The sequence below is a fragment of the Lasioglossum baleicum genome, chromosome 8, assembly GCF_051020765.1.
Source record: "Lasioglossum baleicum chromosome 8, iyLasBale1, whole genome shotgun sequence".
Taxonomy (NCBI): Eukaryota; Metazoa; Arthropoda; class Insecta; order Hymenoptera; family Halictidae; genus Lasioglossum; species Lasioglossum baleicum.
Window position 1 is genome coordinate 16,794,299 of NC_134936.1, and position 21,893 is coordinate 16,816,191.

General features: G+C 43.1%; 1 protein-coding gene across 11 annotated transcripts in view; it reads left to right on the forward strand.

Annotated features, from left to right (window-relative positions):
• The first annotated feature begins 223 nt into the window (after window positions 1-223).
• Window positions 224-21,893, forward strand: part of LOC143211102 (neuropeptide CCHamide-1 receptor-like) — a 40,330-nt gene continuing 18,660 nt past the window's right edge. For 2 of the 11 annotated variants that reach the window (XM_076428540.1, XM_076428536.1), the window contains exons 1-2: window positions 224-362; window positions 427-521. Coding sequence is in view for 2 of the 11 variants with exons in the window: in XM_076428526.1 (XP_076284641.1) it covers window positions 866-921 (56 nt within the window). In the remaining 9 variants the exon portion in view is untranslated. Of the gene's footprint in view, window positions 922-7,768; window positions 12,136-21,893 lie in introns of those variants that run through there. The other 9 variants (XM_076428526.1, XM_076428538.1, XM_076428539.1 and 6 more) reach the window with 9 other exon arrangements.

Below are 21,893 nucleotides of genomic sequence, written 5' to 3' on the forward strand. Positions count from 1 at the left end.
TGTTAGGGGGATGGGGGGTTGAAACGATCGACAATTAACATTTTAAAAAATATTTACTCACAAGGTCTATCCTTCCTCTGTTAAAACATTTTTCCACGGAGAGGAAGGATCGAGAGATAAAGGATCGAGGATCTAAGGGGGCTGGGGGTGGAACGCTTTGCTCTCGGCGGATCGGGGGTGAGCGGGGGTGGGTTCGCAGGTCGCTCATTCCCGCGTGGGTAGAGCAACCTTCGGCAGTAGTATCGCGGTGACGAGCGGACGCGGTCGTCTCTTCCTCTCTCGCCGATCTCTGCTCTCTCGGCTCTCTTTCGTCGCCTCGTTTCCCTTCTCTCGGGCCACCCTCGAGTTCTCCCCGGCCGACCGTGAGTAAATCGTCACCTCCACCCTCTTGTTCTCCTTCTTTTTCATCGGATTCTGCTCCCCCAGATTCGCGGCCACCCCGTGATCCACAGTAACGCCTAACCGTCCGAGAAAGAAACGCTAAGTGACTCTTCTTGCGAGACGCGAGACGAGTTTCCACGGTGAGTTTCGTTTTCGAAAGTTCGTCTTGTCGCTGGCTGTGTGCGGGCAGATTGATCGATCGGCTCGATCGTTCCGCGATGATAGAGATTTCTGTTTGGCCAAGTGATCAATTTTTCTCCGTTTAACCGTCGGACCCAGTCATTTTCTCAGTGGCAGTTCGTTCGAACGGCTCGTGCGCGTAGAAATTGCTAATGGGGTTTTTAATGACTATGTTGTACTGTAGTGTAGTGTTTCGTAAAAATTGCGGGAACTAATTTACCGAGAATTTATTCCATTTTGTTCTCCCTGGCCTGCACATGCGTACGCGTAAATTAATTCCACAAATTTTCACGGAAACAGTTCTATGGTTTTGCTAGTTTCTAGGCGAAAAGGTGTCCGTGGATTGTCTCGGCTACTAACGTGAGTAATTCCGCTTCGAATGGTAATCCGATAGGATATTATAAAAGATTATGCAACTTTATATTATGACCGATTCGTTCTCGATTATATCGCTTATTAATTCTCGCGCGCCATTCAATTCTCTGAATTTATCCGGGAAATAAACCTCCATATTTGATCATGTTTTCGGCGCAGAGATATTCGAATTTACTCGATATTAAGAATTTATTGTACGCTCTCATTAAGCTGTACGTACGCTGACTCTCATAACTAGATGTTACTTTGATCTAATATCGCCATCCTGCGAGTAGTGCGCAAGGGTCAATTTTTATAAAATTAATCCCGCAGCTGTCGCAGGATTCGCGTATAAATAATCCGTTCGAAGTCACAAAGGAATATTTTACTCTGCCGATTAATAATTCAAAGTTACATCAGCATATATTTTCAGCAAATGAAATATTCGTATGGTTGCGATTCTAATTTTATAAAAATTACCGCTGCCACGCAAATACATCGATTCAGCCGAGTTAAATAACCCCTTATACATTTATGATATTTAAAAATTTCCGGAACGTGAAGGGCAATCGTACTAACGAACTGTAACGATGTTCCTACTTTATTTTAACTAAAAATCCGTTTCCCTCTCGTTTCGAATTTTACGAGATAATTGAAAAACGCATCAATTTCCGGAGGTTCCTAGACTGCAGTATCAAATTAAAATTCTGCTAAGTGAATTACTCGGTGCAGATTATCGATTTAGACAAATAATGCGCAGCCGTGTGTAGTCTGAAAGAAATTTCGAAAGAGGTCAGACCACTAAAAAATTTCAAAAGATATCGCTCGCCATAAATCGCGCGAGAAAAATCAAATGGTCAGGCGTCAGAAGAACCACGAGGCAAATTCCTCGATCGGGATGGCGAAATTGCGCGCCGCAGGGTGTAGGAAATGGCGTTTGAACGACGGATTATCAAACGGCGGCTAAGAATCTTCGGAACGGAACGAAATGGGAGATCACGGCACGGTGGTCTGGTATGTTTGACTTCCTCTGCTCGATATTGCTTCCTCGGCTGCTCACCTTGCCAGTCGGCGAGCAAATATTTATAGTAAGCTCGGCGTAGGCCCTCTGATCCGATGGCGGCAAAGTTTCGCACGCGAATTAGCCGGTGCGACGCGGTACACGGTGTTACGATCGCGCGTGACACCGGTCCCGGCCCTGTCTATTAAATAGCTTTAAGGACGCCGCATTAAACCAGCCTGGTCAAAATTGCAGGATCGGCTGGACGACCTAATGCGATTGCGTTTAATTGGCCGCCGCGGAACCGTGGTGGTCCTGCCGCATTTAACGGCCCTCCGACACGCCATCGTTCGAATCCGTTCTCGCGCAGTTTTGGCAGTCTTCGCTCGATCCATTCAAATCGTATGCAAATCGGACCGATGCAGCTCTGTGCAGATTGTTGTCGTTGCAGGGCCGTAACGGTCCCGGACTTCGCGTTGGGAAATCGATTTCTCTGCGAATTTCATTCACTCATTTTTTCAATTTAAGTCGTACGCAAGAAGTACTCGTTTTCGATATAAAGGAGAGGACAAAAAATTATGAAGAGGACAGTCTCTTGCAGCGATGAATGAAAAAACGCATCGACACTTCCTCGGTTATGTGGAAACCTGTTGGAACCAAGTGGATTGCGTCAAATTAGATGGAATTAGGAGGCGGCGGAATTGAACTTGAAAATCTGCGCAGCGTTTCCGCGGCTCTGGGCGAGGCACATCACGCGGGAATACGTTTTTGTTAGAGCAATTAGTCCCCGCAGCTTGTTTGCCTCGTTAGTTCGCGTGCGACACGCCGTCCTTGTGGACAAACTATGGCGATCCGACTGTTATTATCAACCTCCGACGGTCGGGTTACAAACACTCCGGCTAAAAACGATCGATCATATTTTTTATTCAACAATTTCGATATGAATTTCTCACAGAGAAAAAGTTGTTGAACGCCGAGTTAGCCGAGTCCGGTGGATTCCGCTCGATTGGCAATTACGATTTGAATTTTCGAGAATCCGCGTTATTTCGAGTGAAACGGAGGCGCTTTTTCGGTTTCAATGTCGAGGATGGTTTTCCCTGCGCATGTCACGGTCTCATTCAATAATTAGCATTCTCCGGGAGCGGGGTCGGGGATTAACTTTTTTCGGAGAACGGTGATAGCGTAATGAAAATTCTTTTTAGTAGCTGTGCGCCTGCGGCGTTGTCTCGCTGCTTTCGCGCAGAGCTAGCCGCTGGTTTCATTAACCGTGGAAACTGTGTGGAAATGGGAATATTCGCAAATTGCATGTTTTATAAAACTGGACAATTTCGAGACGGTCTAATTTCTATTAGGCTTCTAATGTAATATTTCCGTGTGAGCATCGTGCGATCCGTATTACAGTTCTTTGAATTTTTATTATTACATTCTCGCGCACAACGACGTAGCATCGCGTACAAATGAATTAGGAAAAAAGTCTCGCAGTGCGTGTACAAGGTATTAAGTCCTTGAGCTTCTTAAAAGCTTTAATGCCTTTGTCGACGAGGCTACGAAAAAATTCACTAGAAATGAAATTGTGCGCAGTGGTGCAAGCTCATCTAATCCGACTGAAAAATGAAATAATTGGAACAATGGGCAACAGATAATTAGAGAACTGCAAGGGCGGCAGAAAGACTTATCAAAAGTCGATGAGAGTGTCGCAGCAGAGTGATTCAAACAATGGCCACCGAGCTCCAGATGTTTCTATTCAGTGTAATGAATCGTGGTACAAAAACAGGAACAAGGACTCGTCGATCTTGTTACGGAAGACAATCGCAGCAATTAAAACAAGAGAACGTATTACGCAATTGTTTCCCGATAGTGTACGATAAAGAAAAGCTTGATTCTGCACGGGGAACAGTTGGAAAGGTGCGGAAACACGATCGACGGAAACGCGGCGAATAACAACAATTACATTCCGACGAAATTATCGATGACTCGTTATCGCGTTCAGCTTCCTCGCTTCCGTGATCAATATTTGAATCGTCGCGATACTTACGGCTAGATCAGCTCGTATTTTTACGAGTCTCCGACTCGTGTTATCGGGCCGGCGCACCTTTGCCGGCAATTTCGCGATCGTCGGAGTCGCCGCGCGAAGATCTCGGTGGGAATCTTGCGAAAGCTCGGACGACTCCGATGAATTTAACGAGCAGAAGTACAGATAGTTGTTTGACTCGCGAAAAGACCGATAATGACATAATTCGCAGCAGTTCGAAGTTGCCTCGTTACCATCAGATTTTTACAAAACATAAAAGCTACGTACATTTTAATTTCCGCGTCTTCCGTGAATAATCTCAACAGTAAAGAAAAAACGTGACAACTTCTTTGTACGCGTTTGTACACTCCAATAAGTGAATGCTCGCCGATCCGCACGTGTTCGAGATAGAAGCAACCGTACGTTCTTGTTATTCCGGCCATTCGTTCCGCGAATCAAGTCCCATTTACCGGCAATTTCACGCAGCGATAATCTCTTATCGCACAGATAAGTGATCTCTTTCTTGTTTTCTTCGCCGAGTGGCTCCCGTTGCGTTTCGTAGCTCGGGCAATTGAAAGATTGAGAAAACACGGCGGATGGCCGATTCTTCTGTGATGGATTATTCCTAAAAATACTCTGCTCGCTGTTGGTACAAAGTAAAACGAAGTTCCGCATATCTGTTTTCTAGTAAACTGTGCCCGTAACAACGGTAACTTAATTATGTGAAAAATAATTCAGTTTTCTCTCTCTCTCTCTCTGGCATCTTTTAGCGAGGTGCTCAAAAATATGATCCGTAGAACACGACGACACTGTCCAGCGGTTTCCGTCGCGTGCAATTAAATTTCCTAAGCGAACGATGCGCTATTTCCAGCGGGATGGCCGCTGCGATCGAGCGGAAACGTGAAATCGGAAAACGACGACCGCCTGCGGCATTAAAACGCGCGTCTGGATACGCGTGCGTTGAACCTTCTTATAAATAGTCGAATAGGATCCACGGATACGTGATCGTCTCGAAAAAATTCCGTTTACCTTGGCCCATTCAGCGCAGCCGCTCGTTGTCGTTGCCTGCGACTTCGAACCGCGAATTCTTTCATGTGGAGGAAACCTTGGGAGAACGCGGGTCAGATCGGCCATTCTACTTCGTGGCTTTTATTCTTGCCGAGTTTCGACGGCAACTTAGACTCCCCTCTAAATTGAAGAGTAAATAAAAGTGGGATAGTACAGCGAGGCAACCGGGTCGATTTCCCAACTTCCCTCTCAATTGCCTCGTGATATATGCTCTCCCATGTATTCGTCACGAGCGCGCACACACGGCCCACCATAAAACCAAACAAGACCTCTTCAAACTAACTAACAACGCCACCGTGGGCTAGGCAACACCAGCGATAAGTTATTTCCACGGTTTAACAGTCCCAAGCCTGCTCCGCAGGATACTCGCCGTAGTATTTCGCCCTACGTAATACGCACGCTCCGCGGGGTCGTAATTAACTCCTTGGAAACTCATTTTGACCGACACATGTGTATATGTTTATAAATTGATTCAAACGGTTTCTTCAAAACACGACAGAACTTTCTCTCCAAAATCTTCATTATTACTAGACTGCGGATCTCTATGCAAAATAAAAATTGCCTTCATCAATTGCAAGACGCAGAATCCATGTAAAACTTTCTTTCTATTTTCAACAATTTTAGATCGTCTTAATGTTTTTACTGTCTTAAATTACATCCACCGATTTTCGCCATAAATACATGAAATCCGCAGTCTAATTATTGCATTCTCAAAAAGCTCGGAATCGTATGCATCGACGTAATATTTTCTGATTAAAAATTCTTCATGTTCTCGATTTTAAGACTGGCCCGAATGATCACCATTGATGGGAGAATAGTATTAAAAAATTAATCGAATGCATTTTCTTCATAAGACCTTCCGCCCTTTGAAGGATTAATGCCATTTTTATTTCACAAGGAATTTCCCAGTTGGTGCAGGACATTTTTCTCTCATTCCGATCGTTGTAAAAAGACCGATAAACCTCGGAAATTACATGGAAATTCATTCCCATGTCCCAAATAAATTCTAGAAGCATTCAATTTTCGACCTAGACGGGGGCTAGCCGAAGAATGAAGAGGAGAAGTTGATACTTGACGTGGTCCAAGGAATTAGACGACGATTACGAGTGGTCGTTGGACAAGCTTTAAAATTTGATGCGGGGTGCGTCTGCAGAGAGCCCGAGAAACAATCTACGTTCCACGAAGGAAAAGTTCTGCGTTTACGGGCCATTCTGTGGCCGAAGCTCGCGGCTGCTGGCAGACTTCTTTTACAGCCGTGAGCATGATTCTAGTCGTAAACCGGCAGCCCGTCTTTATGTGCGCACCTGCCTACAACACACAACAATTGTATCTCCGTTTCGGCAGCGAAGTTCGCGATGCAGCAACAGTTTGCTGTCTCCAAGATTTTCCTAAGACGCTCGAACCGCTCGAACAATCACAAATTGGACATTTTTTTAAATCTCTGGACAGCTGCGAGATAATTTTGGGAGTCGATTTGGACGAAATCGGCGCAAACGGCCATCGCAAAGTCGGGCAAAGAGACAAACCCAATTAAGCCCGTCGCAATTAAAAGAGACGTAATCGGAAACGTTGCGCCCGGTGTATTTGCCTAAAAATTCCCTGTCGGTTTTTGCAGCGCGGTCCGTTAATTTCGCTTTGAATCCAGTTGCCGATGAAAAATTCGATAAAATCCGGGCAGCTGATGGTAAATGGCGTTTTTTTCCTCTGGGGAATGTTTCCGCTGGACGTTTTTCGGCCCAGTTTCTTCACGGAGCTATTAAACCGCTCCTTCTCTACTCCAACCCGTTTACTCATCTTGTCAAACTTTCTTCTGTTCTTGTTTCGCGAGACACTTAAGTAGTTCGCGCCTTATGCTCGCCGGAAAACGATCACTTTATTAAATTAAATTAACGACGATTAAACGGCTGTGTAATTTCCTGGTCCGCTTTATCTTTGCCTTTGCTCGCAGCTTTCTCTCCGCGCGAGATAAGAACGTTTCGGAACGGTTCTGCGAATAACGAGGACGAACGACGGATAATAAACGCGGAGACTCTCGCGCGAGATCGAAGATAAAAGTAGCCCCTTCTCGCCGGCTTATTCTTTACTCGAAACTTCCTTCTACTCCCTCCTCCTCCACTCTTTTACTGCTCGGACCCCATACAAACACGCGACCGTGTCGTTCCCGATATGGTCCTCGACGAACAGAGGGAACGCGATAACTATTAAACGCGAAAGTAAGGCGAGGAATAAAGACCGCTCGTGAACAGAGACTCTGTTATTAAGGAATTTGGACACAGTAATATTTTGAAAAAATCGAAAATTTTTTCTTATAACATTCGCAAACATTAAACGTTTTTTTCCTCAGAATTGCGTTTCTCAATACGGTGTACAAGGTGTCCCGAGTTCTACCTTAGCAATTGCACTACAATTTCACAGTTATCTTTATTGTGATATCTATTAGGCATTGACGATCGACTTTTCTCATTTTCCCATTATTTTGTTAAGTATAAATAAAAAATTAACAAATGATCTACTGAAATTCAGTCGTTAAATTTAATAAAATATATGAAAAAGAAATTTTTTATAAACCACGCTTATATTAAAATGCACTAAAAAGGAGAAAATCATTTTTTTCTGATTCTCTGTAAAATACCGAATGCAGTTAAATGATTAATAATATATTTCCCCAAAATTTTAAGCAATTAGTTCAAAATTTCGTCTGTTCTAAAATTAGCGTCGGAATAGACAGAAAAATTTAATTTTAAAGAAAATCATGACATTAGTGACTGTAAAAATAAAAGCGTGGAGAACCCACGAAGATTACGTCAATATAGTTTAGCGTGCTCCACGCTTTTATTTTTATAGTTACTAATGTCATGATTTTATTTAAATTTACATTAAATTTTGCTATCTATTCGGACATTACTTTTATAACGGAAGAAATTTTGAACTAATTGCTTAAAATTTTGTGGGGAAAAATAATATTAATCATTCAACTGGATTCGGCATTTTATGGTTATTATTATTATTTTATACGGACCGAGGTCCTTTTATACAAATGTTTACAGTTGCTTACAGTAGAACTGATAAGAACAAAAAGAAACATAACAAAAAAATAGTATTAACCTAAAATTCACATAAAAACGGACAAGCGCGAAACTAAATAAATACAGGTACGATATTAATATCGTACACCATATTTGTTAACAAATAATCTCGCGTAATTTTCTTTCGAATTCCTGTAACGTGCCATTAAATAAATCAGTATTATTATACAGTATGTTTGAGCTAGCAATAATGCGATTTAAAGGATTTATTACTCCATATGTGGATTTGGATTTCATTGTTTGAAATCCTGCTCTTGTTCTCAAAATTCGTTCAGGTACGTAGAAATTGATTTGCCTCAGGAGTGCGGGACAATCTATATTATTATTTATCAAATTAAAAATAAAGCTCTGGCCGGATACTATTCTTCGATCAGATAATGTTTCCAGGTTGACTATGTTTAATATTTTGGAGTAATCATGATCAAAGATTGACATTGGATTGTTTGTCTTATATGCACAAAACCTGAGAAATTTATGCTGCACTCTTTCGAGCATGATTTTATGCTTAACGCTTTTCGGAGACCATATAGTTGAAGCATATTCTAACTGGGGACGGACAAGGGTAATATATATCAGCCTAAGTGTATGTATTAAATAAAAATCAATGGAAAAACGAAGTATGAACCCGAGCATTCTTGAAGCGGAGTTGATAATGTGATAAAAATGGTTGGTAAAGTCTAAGGTAGAGGAGAAGTGAATTCCTAAGTCCTCAACTTCTGTTATTGAGGAGAGAATGCAGTCATTAAGACGGTAATATATGTAGTAAACTGAAATACAAAATCTTATCTTAATCAATCCTTCACTTTTTTATGTACTGTTGTTTAAAAATCTGATATATCCCGACTTGTTACTGTGTCCTAATCCCTTAAGCGCGGGGATTCCCTCGGGATCTGCGCTGTCCACGTGTGTCACGACTGGACAGCGGATTTGACGCATTTATGACAAGAAATGATTTTTTCCTTCGCAATTCGGTATAGAAATTTTTTAGCGTAATTCTTTATTCGAGTGAGCGATATCTCGCTAGATGAAAAGGGTTGCGAGACGATAAAGGGTCAGGCGACGAAGGGGATGGGATTGTTTGAAAGAAGGATGTCGTCCGGTACCTGTCAGATGACTCGTAAGCAAGGAAGGCAAGGTACCAGACCCTGCTCCGGAGAATATTCGATGACTTTTTCTCGTGGCTTACTATCCGCGAGATTTAGTTACGGTCCCTTGCGGAGGCCACCCTAATACCCGTTTATGGCGGCGTGGTATTTTTTACGGTTCCCCGGGAAAGGGGTTGAGTGTTTTCTCGAGACGGTTCGGGATAAAAAATTTCAATAAACTTGTGGGAGCGTGGTAGCAAGACGAAATCTTCGTGTCTGCGGACTCGCGTTAACAACGGGGTCTCGTATAAACGTGGAACTATGAAAAACTATTCGATCCTCGTAAATCTACATGATTGGTCCGTTTCGTTGTTCGTAGGACAAACACAGCTGAAATTTCGCAGATGCTCCTGACTCGTTTGGATACGGCCTGGCCGATGGAAGCGAAACGGCTCCTACAGCCTTTGAAATCCCGACAATCCCGCAGGCCAAGCCGTTCACTGCTGGATTTCAGACCAACACGACGCCTTAATTGCTCCGGTTCTAATTGATTTCGGAACGAGCGATTGTTTGAGAATTCCAGGGAATTGCGCCGGGAATTGTGACGGGTCGTCCTGGAAATGTTTTTCCCGTCATTATAAACTGCACGTGGCCCGGCGCTTCAAATACTGTTTTCGTAAATTCCGGTGGTCGCTAACTGGTCGAACAAGTTATGCGACGTTTCCAGCGGGAGAGCGGATTTCGCGGACCTCGAACAGCGTCGTATATTTAACCCACGCGGGATCGAACGTTCAACGTTCCTTCCGGCGTTTAGGGCACCTATCTCATCTCGCGGGTCTTATTCTTAACCGCTGGCCGAAGAGATAGCTTACCGAAACTGTGAAAAAATTTTCATCGACATTTTTGCTGCTTCCACCTCGCGCAAGACTCGAGAGATACTTTAAAAAATTTCTGCACTCCAACATGGTCTATCGAAATCCGATATACCTCTTCAACATATTTATGAGACGTCAAATAGGAATGACACTTGATCAATTCTAGCTTCACCACGGGCTGTTCAAAATCAAATCGACGTCACTCGCAAAGCCTAACACAGACGAGAACTATGCTCAATTTGAACTTAACATACTCTGACGCTGAGCTGACACACTCGGAGCCATTTTAACTTGAAAATTAAACATCTATGTCGACCTAGAATAATTGCATTGTATCAGGTCGTTAAGTATGAAACTTGACGAATAAAATGCAAATTTCGAACACATTTGTCAAGTTTCATACTTAACAAGCTGGTAATAAATTTTTAAATGTTTTCGGCGCAACGGTTCGATCGTTTATTACGAATTATAAAGCAACTTTGCTAATTGTCAAACAAAATCAACGTTTCGATCGTAGTTTGGATCTTTTCCAAGATTTATTTGAATCGCGTCTGTAAATTAAATATGTTATAGTAATTTTGATCTGGTATACAATTTAGAAATTATATTTTTCGAATTTCATCTACCCAATTTTGCTATAAATGCATAAAGAGTCTGCAGTCTAGTAATTTTCGTCGGTGAAAACGGTAAATGCGCGGAAGCGTGCGATGTTGACAGAATATGTCATCAAGTCGCCGCGTCACTGTATTATTTATAGGCAACGCAGCGTAAAAGAGCGTGACAAATTTTCACGGCTAAACGGACACGTTCCCACCGTTTCGTGCGCATTTTTCACCGTTCCGGATGCTCTGTATATCACCGGCAAACTAGGTCTATGAAAGTACTTCGCAACAATGAGGCTAGAGATTCGCTGGTGTTCGCTCGGCCCGTCCAGTTACGTTCCTTGCTCCTGGCGTTTCATTAATTTTTTAGTAACACTGTTTTCGGATGGATACGTCGCGAGGACAGACACCGAGTTCAGCAAGATAGAATAGTAAAGCTGGGAAATTATTGATAGTCTACAGAAAGTCGTAGCTTCCTTTCTTGCTCGCATGAAATGTTTCTTTATAACCTGGCTCGTTCTTGGAACCCATTCTTACCGGTCCACCATTTATATCTTCTCGAATTACTCTGTTTAAACTGTGATTTATATCGGTGGATCTTTGTTCCTTCGCACAATGCAATGAAATACGAGGCAGATTTCGTTGCGGGCCGTTTCGTGACTGGAGACCGGGTGTACAACGAGCGCTCGGTATATTATTTTCGTTATGTTACGTGCGATCCAGCATTTACGGAATATTGTAGCTCGTCCGATAATTCGAAGTCGCCGCAAGGACTTGACACGAATCCGCTTCGGAAACGGTAATTACAGTAAGGAGCATAAAATTGATTCCACACGCATCAAATCAGAATAACTTTTATATGAATGGACCAAACGCGACTTCAATTTCTCTGTAAGGCTAGAAGAATTAGTTTAGTAAATGACGTCTAATAAATAAGTTGAAAAAATGCATTTGGACGGGGAACTGTGAAAAACAATAGTAAAAATCGATTTAAACTAATTCTTCTAGCCTTACAGAGAAATTGAAGTAGTTTGGTCCATTCATAAACAAGTTGATCTGATTCAAAGTGTGTGGAATCAGTTATGCTCCTCACTGTATATTTCTGCGCAGGAAATACTTGGCCATTATGAAATTTTATTAAGACATAATTAATATCTGAATACACACTCTCTAGATGTGTACAGTGACTCGGATTAATATTCGGACGCTCTAAGAAAAACGATAACTTTTTTATAGTTTCAATTTTTGAAAAAGTTCTTTTCACAATGGTGAATTAATTGCTCCAGCTTCCCATAAAAGTTCAAATCGAATATTAATCCGAGTCACTGTACATAGACGTCGTGATTTCCTAACGAGTCTCGCCTCGCCTCGGACAACACCGCGCCGAATTTCCTTTGAATTTTTCAAGTGCTCGTGCTGTGAAACAACGTGCAGGAGCGAAACTCTCGGAAACGATTTAACAAACACTTCGAGGGAGCAAAGGGCGGGGAAAGGTATGCAAATACGGCTGGTATAAAGGGAAATCGTTCCCCACGGGAAAACTACGGTGCCCGTTCCTTTCCGAACGTGATCGAGAACTTGCCGAGGGCTTAGGCAATGTTGCGCCTCGCTTGGTCGGGCTGATGAAAGTGCTCAAAACCTTGTGCCGTGTTAGACCTCAACCGTAACAGGTCGGAACGTTGCATAATACTGTGTTATTGAACCTCTCGAACAGCAGAACGAGCAAATAAACTTAATTTTTCCATTATTCAAAGTATTCGTTGCAAAATGAAATTTGTATTCAATAAATTGCTAAACGTATTCAATATTTTAATCAACTGCTGTGCTATTGAACCTCTCCAACAGGAGAACGAGCAAATAAACTTTATTTCACCGCTATTCAAAATATTTGTTGCATTATTAAATTTGAATTCAGTAAATTACTAAACGTATTCAATATTTTAATGAACTGTTGAAAGTATTGTACGAAAATCCTATAAAATGAGAATATTTCAGGCCGGAAGAAAAATTCGGTTTTCGAATTACAGAAGCTCCAAGTGGAAAAGGTTAATTAATGTTCCTCTGGCGAGTCTGATCACGGCTGGATGTTCTACTTGCTGTGATATGCTGTTGTTTGCTTGTTTCAAAGGGGTAGGAATGCTTTCTATCATTTCTAAGAGAAACGCGATCGACACTGGGTCGGGGATAATCGAATTGCTGGGATAACACGAGCGCAATGCTCTCGCGTTACCCGTTCGCGAGCGCCTTAGGAAATAAATGATCGTAGCTAATATCCGAGGAAAACTTGGTCGAGGCCGGATCCCCTTTTTCCGCGCCGATGAACAGGAATCCTCGCAATAAAAGCGCGCAGGGATTTCCATAAATTCTGTGCCGGCTTCTACGGCGCGTCTCCGAGATCCGGGGCTACAATGTCACCCGTCAAACCTTGGTGATCCTTCGCAGCATTCGATATTCTTCATAATGTGCAGGGCGTTATTGCGAGAGAAATGGACAGCTTCGACGTCGTACGAGAAAAGAGCTTTTCGCGGAGGAAACTTGAATTGGCGCTGAGATACTTTCCGACTTCTTTTTACTGTCATTCTGAGAGATCGTCGAGGATCTTTCACTACGAAACGGACAGCAGGTCACGGGAGTTTTCTACTGGAGAAATGGTCATCGAGATTTTATGGGCGAATGTTCCCGTGAAGAATATAGCCACGTCTGGATAGCTTGAGCAGTCTATTATTTTTTACAGGATATCCAAACCGTCTGGCGCAATCTAGATCGACGTGTTCTGCGTAGCAGAATCAATCTTGTTTATGGAAAATTAGTTTTTAACTTGGTTCTACCTGTCGGCAGTCATTCAGAGGCTACGTAAATTTTTCTTCGCTGTTGCGAAAGTTGCAGTTTTAATTGGAATCGCTCTCCACGCGGCGATAACTAGAGGAACGTGTCAACGAGATGCAGGACGCTTCACTTGCTGCGAGGCACTCGTTTTTCATTGGACGATCGGTGACATAACCAGTCGTTACGCTCCGCGGGAATACAACAGGTGAAAGCCGATATTAATGATGACGGAAATGATAACAAGGATCGAGGGGCTCTGGACCGCGTGTCGACAGGGCACGCGGAATTGTAAGAGAGAATCCTCGAAGGAATTGATCGATGGATCCCCAACCAACAGGTTGAATCTAGAAGGAAGACTTGTCTGTCGGTCCGGTGGAGACACGCCGTGAGATCCAGTCGACCGTCGTCTGTTTCCTAGCAAATCGATCTAAAATGTCGTAGGAAATTACTCGGTCCCTGGCTTACACCGATATCGGACTATTACCGCTGTCAGTCCAGACTATTCGACTTGTTCCAAAGCGAATCTGCTCGTTCCAGACTGCTTTCATCCACGATTTCCACCCTACTCTGTAAATCCGAGTGATTTTGTCCGGTGGAAAACTGTCTGAGACTTTGAAGACGCTGCTAGATCCTCGATCTTGGAGCAGATTCTTGGGAACTGGAATTTATTAAACTGGAAGAGGTACATCTTTTAGGGGAGCTGAAATTTATTAAGCAAGTCGAGGCGTCAGCCTGTCAGATTGGAAATGGCGCAATCTTTATTCGGAATTAAAACAACGACAGGGGTGGATCTTAATTTTGCATTCAAACATGATCGTATAACAGCTACATATAATCAAAACAAAACAATAAAGTCAAGCTGACAAGGTGGGGGAGCGCACAGTTAGTTGTATACGTACAGTAAGGAGCATAACTGATTCCACTCACTTTAAATCAGAATAACTTTTATATGAATGGACCTCAATTTCTCTGCAAGGCTAGAAGAATTAAAAATTGATTTTTACAACTTTTTTAGATGGCCCAATAACGAAAATTTACAAAATGTGTTTTATAAACTGGTATAAATTACATACGCTCTGAAAATTTCATTGAAATTGATTAAAACTTTCCACTTTATGGTACACTACAAATTACCATTTTTGATCGTTCATATTTCGCAAACCAATTAACTAATTTCAATGAAATTTTCAGAGCGTGTATTATTTATACCAGTTGACCAGACGCATCTTTTGAATTTTCGTTATTGGCCCAGCTAAAAAGGTTGTAAAAATCAATTTTTACTATTGTTTTTCACAATTTCGTCCAAATGCATTTTTTGAACATATTTTTTACAGATCATTTACTAAACTAATTCTTCTAGCCTTACAGAGAAATTGAAGTCGTTTGGTCCATTCATAAAAAAGTTGTTCCGAGTTGTTTCAAGTGTGTGGAATCAGTTGCGCTGCTTACTGTAAATACTTCGTTGTTGGATCCATTTTAATAAGGAGTGTGGACAACCATTGATTGCCAGATATACGTCGACGCCTTTGTCAGCGAATATTCGCCAGGGAGGACGTCACATGTTGGTTAAGACGCGCGTAGTATAGGCAAGCCCGCCGCTCGAAACTTCTGCATCGCGTGGATTGTTTATTCGACTTCGGCTTCCAGCGATTGTTCTGACGTCTTCGTGTTCCGTAATGTTTCGAGCAGCCCGTCTTGAGGAGAATTAACCGCATTTCCACGAATCCTGATGGATAAGCGTTGATTAGAGTTACGAAGCAGGCATCGATCACTCCACAACGGACACGGAACATGTGCGCGGACCTTCAACAATCCGAACTGCATCGACATAATTGTCGTTCCTATTGCACGTAAAATTATAACAGATGTTTAACCCGGCGTCAGTTAGGTGGGGTCTCACAGACCCCAGAGATTTTAAATTGATCGTAACATTGTAACAACGCGTGACAGTTGTTAAGTATTTTTGAATAATAAAAATTTAATTTCGTGGATCTGCGTTTTTACTCTGATAAGTTACAATTAATCTTATATTTATGAAAAAGTTATTTATATTTCTATAATACAATATATTATTCCGGGGGGTCTGTGAGACCCCACCTTACCACTTACGATACATTTTCCCACCTTACCAACGCCGGGTTAATAATGATAGAAAATGCAGGAAAAATTGAGTCGCGCGCGACCCTTTGTTTCTGAGAAAATAATTAGGTATACGCTCGCGGTCGCCATGTAAAGATCAGACTCGTTAGCCAACTCTCGCTCGCCAAAGACTTAGTTCCACGTCGTCATAAAGTGTCGGCAGCGTGAAAATGTGGTCTGTGCGACGACATTAATTAACGGAGAATATGCGCTACCTCATTTCGCATATTTACATAAACATCTCGCGTCGAACTACCACATTCGCTGTGCTTGAAATATTAAAATACAAAAATTAAAATTAGAACACTTTAAACAAAGTGGAATGATTTATCTAATTGGGACATTTCTTAAACGATTTTAGCAACGACAAAGAGCTTAACTAAAATTGAGACAAATACGCGGCTATTGTAACGTCAGACGAAACGTTTATTCAACCGCAAGCATCGATAAACAATAACAGAAGGGAGAAAAGAGAGAGCATCGAAGAAAATAGCAATTATTCGCTCCTCTGGGACATTTTTCAACGAATTGGATGCGAAGGGCTCGTGTGAATTCACGCGGCCTTCTACGCAAGTTAACAAGACAATAAGGAAGCCTGAGACCCGTCAGGGTGTTCCGCATTTCCGTCTGTCAACGCGTGGCAATATTTCATGCTCGCGAATGGAGCACAGCGTCTCTCCTCGAGGTCTCTTGAGCTCGTTGTTCTTTTTACTGGGACGAGTACACACACATAATCAAACTGGCTTCTGGAAACTTGTTCATCGCGATGAATCCTCGAGGAAGTCGGCCGCGCAAAACTTCCGGGGAAAACCAATTTTCATCGGCGCCCCCAACTCATCGTTGGCTTCGTAACAATCTCCTTTTCATCGGCCAGAGTCTACAGAGTCCGTGGCCGCGACCAGTCTCCACTGTTTCTTCGTGGAACCGTCAGCACGCCTCGCGCCGCAATTTCTTTAATTACAAACGACGACTTCAGCTTCTTCAGGGCGCTTTAATCCGGAGACACCGCCAGCACAGCGTTAAGTGTGATATTAAAATTTGCCGCTCAGCTGATTAGAGTTTATCGCCACCTTCGCACGGCAAACTCTTGTCTTCAGAAATATTTCTTTTGCCTTCAATCATTTTTAATTTCTCAGGAAAGAATTATTTTATTAAGCATTGCCGACGAGAATTTCGCTGTTGCCTTCTCTTGATAATTTTCGAGAGTTTTATCGTTCTTTAGTAGTTTTGTTGGGTGACAGGATTTATTTGGAAAACAGCTGTGCGGCTGGTTGAGATTATTATTATCTCGCTGGTTTAGCAGCGTCCCTTCGCGATGAGCACGAGAGAGACGTTGCCTTCGGAAATATTTACAATGCTTCAGTCGTTTTTAATTCCTCAATTATTTCGTTAGCATTCTGAACGAGAATTTTACTGTTGCTTTCTCTTAATAATTCTCGAGAGTTTTATCATTTTGTAATATTTTTGTTGGGTGGCAGGATTTATTTGGAAAACAGCTGTGGAGCTGGTTGAGATTATTATTCCCTGGCTGGTTTATTTCGGAAAATATTGTGCCAGAGTAAAAACGAAGATATTGAGAGGGTGTCAGGTTCTTCCACCCTCCTTTCGGTTTAGCGAGACGTTGTTTGCCGCGGAACCTTTTTCCAGAGGCCCCGAGGCTGACACGAACGCTCCACAACACTATCGACTCGTCAATACGTCAAACGAAACATGCTTTGACAGGGATGCAGGTGTACGTGCTCTCCGCGCGGTGCAGTATGTACCGGGAATCCTTGGTCAAGGCAAAAAGGGGTTGGTTATCATAAAATCATTATCGACTACCAGGGGATGCTTCGTTTCTACTAAACTTCACTTTAAAGTTTTCTGAAATGCTGTGGAAATTAGATAATGTTGTACTGGCGTGTCTGACCGTAGTCTACCAACTCTACTTATTGTTGTTATTAGACTTTTATCGCACAGTTTCAATCCGCTAGAGGCGAAATATCATGCCAGCCACGTCTGACTATGACTTACCGTTTCTACTTGCTCTGGGCAAACGCGGTAATTTCTAAAATACCGATACTTTTTGCGTACAAAGTTAGTTAAGATCATAGAAAAGTTCTTCTCTGCACTTCGCTTACTCTGACTCGACTGAATTTTCAACTGAAACGTTTAAAACCGCTCCTTTGTGACTTTCCTATAATGAATCCTTCCTTAATACACTGCTCACGTAAAAAGTCTTTCTCCCCGTTAAAACGTGGTACCTTCAACAACGATGCTTTGTAAAACGTGTAACAATTTTTATGTAACGGTCTTGGAAAAGGGCTTTCTCGTAAACCTGAGGAAATGAAATTTCATCATGCTTCTCCAGCGAAATTTTTCGAAGAATTACCTCTTTGCAGAGCATACTCCGGCGTTGTAGCGGCCGGTATAATTGCGAAGAAGCTTTCCCCGGTGATCGAATAATCCAGCCGGGTACAGATATCGGGGAATTCAATTCGACGGGGAGGCTGACGTGTCCCGCGTCGATTCCCCCCCTCGATTCCACGATAAGGAACACTGTCGCGATATTTTATGCGGGAATCGATGGGATTTGACGGAATTCCGTCTGAATTGTAAATATGTACCTCGGCGGATGATGTCTGTCGTTTCGAATTTGTGGGAATGATTAAATGGGGGAACTGATACAGATTTCATGAAACAGGGATGTTAGTCGACTGCGAAGGATAAAGCGTTCAGAGTTGGGCCGATAAGGAACGCGGTTGCGATATTTTATGCGCGAATCGATGGGATTTGACGGAATTCCGTCTGAATTGTAAATATGTACCTCGGAATGATTAAATGGGGGAATTGATGCAGATTTCATGAAACAGTGGTAGCTAATAATAATTTACTCTTTTTCTTGAATATCGTAGGGATGGTGCGTTTTTATCACAGATCGTTTCCAGTACCATTCCCACGAGCATACGTGTTCCCGAACCACAAAAACGATCGAGGAACAATCTATTTCCCGATGCAAATGGTCCGAGAAATTCGAATTGGAAGCCGATTTACGCTAATATCAAAGTTCCCGCCTGTAAAAGTCATCGGAACGTCGACAGATGACGGTGTGAGATCGATTCGAATAGCTTTAGCGCCTCCAGTCGGCGGTAATTGGCGGTCCCGTTTGTATTACCATGTTTAATTACCCGCATGCGACGCCATTATACCCTCCGTTTATATTAATACACAGCCAGCGCGTATCGACTGTCATAAATATCGAAATATCGGCTCGCGGTATCCCCGTATACGCTGCGAATAATACCGAGGTCCGAAACACTGGTTTTGCGCGGATATAGTGACGTTATCCGCGTTGACCCAGCAAAGGGGGGTGGTTTCTACCCCCGTCGACGGTCAAGAGCAAGTACTCGTTATACGAGCCACCCCCTCGGCGTTTATACGCGATACCCACGCGCACAAATGACTGTGAGCAGGTTTGTTCCCGATATTTTTCCAGGGATGATCCGCGGACGGGAAACAAACCCCTCCGCATCGAAACGACACCCCTAGCCAGGCATAATTGCGAAAACATTCGTCTCACGATGTTCTGCACTGCCCCAGGGAGCTGCGACAATGATCTTGCACACCTGCTTCCCCTCTTAGTCGCTTCTTTCCGGTCGGTGAACTTTAATTATCTCATCAACCCCCTAATTAATCTTTGCTGCACGACCCATTCTGTATTATCTTCGCCATTGGGCAATGGAATTTAAACGATTCGGTCTCAGCGTTTAATACAGTGTGGTCCTGCAGCTGGAAATAAATTTATACTCGTGCGTCGAGCATTTTCCTCGTGTTCTTTACACTGAACAGTAAAAGTGTTTGCACGCCAGCACTTTCCGCGACGAGCAATAAAAATCACGTGATTTTTTAGATTTAATGCAGGGCGGTCCTTCAGCTGGGGATACGTGTTTATGTTTGTAGCGTGAACATTTTTGTTGTACGCTTTCACAGCGAGAGATAAAACTGTTTGTTCGAAAGCACTCTTCCAAATGAGCGGCAGAATTCAAAGGATTCATTTCGAACGTTTCGGGAATGCGATTTTTATATCATCGATGAAAGACATCACTCGAATTCGGCGCGGCTGATGAAAATTCGCGATAATACGATCGAACAAATGTATCTTCGTGTGCAGAGATTTCCGCGAAACAACTAAATATTTTTCAAACACTTCGGCTGATACAATGAACGCTCCAATTGATCGAGTTCGATAAAATATAAATATTACGTTCCGCCATTTCTCGCACCAACGATTTATTCAGAATATTCATGTAATACAATGCAAACATATCATATCGAAATGAAACGCGATACATTTTGCCGCTACTATAAAACATGTGCTTGTTCACTTTCAAGTAGAACAAACCAATCATTTCCGTTTGCGGACTGATTCAAACATTAAACGACGCTCACCAGTGTCTGCCCGTCACTGTACGATTATCCCAGGTACAGAATGGGCCAGAGGAGACTCGGTACAAGCAGATCTAAGTGTTAAACAATGCTGTGCGCTTTTTACCCTCCACTCGAGGGCAATTTAAATAATTGAATGCGAGTCCGGAGCGAGTACAGTTCACGGTTACATCGCGACCCATTAATGTAATTAAAATTCGCGACACGCCGAGGAGTTCGCTCGATATGCGAGGGATCCGGCGGCATCCCCTTGGCATTTTTAATTTCTAACCAGCGCGGCCGGGGGAGCTCGTCCAGTATCGCGGGGATCGGCTAACTTTCTGCCCCGGTGCATGCCGGGGATCGAATTTCACCTAGTTTCGATTCTTTTTTGCAATCGGAGCGAACCGGCTAACGCGATTTCCGTTCATTTTGGGGTTCGAGGTTCCGGCGATGATTAGAAAATGGTCGAACGATATATCCGACCGCGATGAATCGAGGCAGTATCGATTCACGGTAACTGCATAGGACGCTGATTCGATTTGCCAGGTATTACTGTTACTCGAGTTATCGATTCCACGCTTGCCTGGCTGCAGAAAGGACTCGAGAACGCAGTGATTCTAATTAATTCGATCCCTTTCCATCTCTCGTTTCCACGCCTCCTCGCGCGCGCGCGCGGGAAAAAAACAAACACGAGCGTTTTCGACGTCAGCGACGTTCCTCGACGTGCTCCCGTTTTCAGCGATTCTTAAACGACGAGTGGACCCCGGCTCGTTTTCTACCTTTTCTCTCTTCCGTCCCCCGTGTTTCCCCGTTTTGCAACGTTTCGCGAGACTTGTCGCCGGGAATGGCCGTCAAACGAACAAAATCGCGGAACAATGTCGGCCGCAGCGAAACACGACCCAATTTCGAGGGATGCATATTTTCTTCGGGGATTTACGCCACACGCGCCGCGCGCGTCACGCGTTACTCACGGAGGCTCGCCGCGCTCGCTTTGTTTGCAAAAAGTTCGCATTTGCCAGCGTAACGCCGCTGCAACGCTTTAAGCAAATGTTTGACGCGGCCCGTCGCTCGACGAACTCGTTCCGCGCGCGCTACCCCCACGGATTTCGCGATAATAATGTAATAATGTAATTTATGCAAATGATAAAACGCACATTCATCCTGGAAAAAGCTGCGATATCCTACACAGGGTACCCGGGATATTAATATCAACGCGTGACGCTGTTGATCGCTGTTTCGATGAACATTTTAGAAAATGTAACTTTAATTAACCCTCCCGCGACGCATTCCGCCTGACCGCAGAGCCTTAACTGTAATATATGAATTGTCGAAGTGCATATTCCATCAGCAGTTCGCATACGTTGCGATTTATTTCGCTAATTTCCCCGGGCAGTCGATTTTATTTATGAAATGTATGTTTAACAATTTTGCCGATAACGCGGAGAGGTTCAATGGTTTGTTTCGTGTTCTGTAAAATTGGATTTGCGTGTTCGTTATGCGTGGGGGGTGGGTTGATTGATCGATCGATTTTTCTAACGCGTCTGAACTTTGCTTGGTTTTACTACTAGCTGAAGGGATCAATTGTCCTGGTTTTAGAGACAATATTTTCATGTGAAATGGTCACCATGTTTCGTTATAGTATTAATAATTATTCATCAACATTGTAAATATCTCCTATTCGCAGATGATTTAAAAATCTTCAGCATCATCTCGTCCCAGGATGGTGCTTCCAGATTACAGGTAGACCTGGATCGTTTCTGCGACTGGTGTCACAGGAACGGTATGGATCTCAATATTAAAAAATGCCATATTATGCGGTCCTCCCGTCGTTCTGTACCTCTTACGTATCCTTACCGTCTTAATGACTGTATTCTCTCCT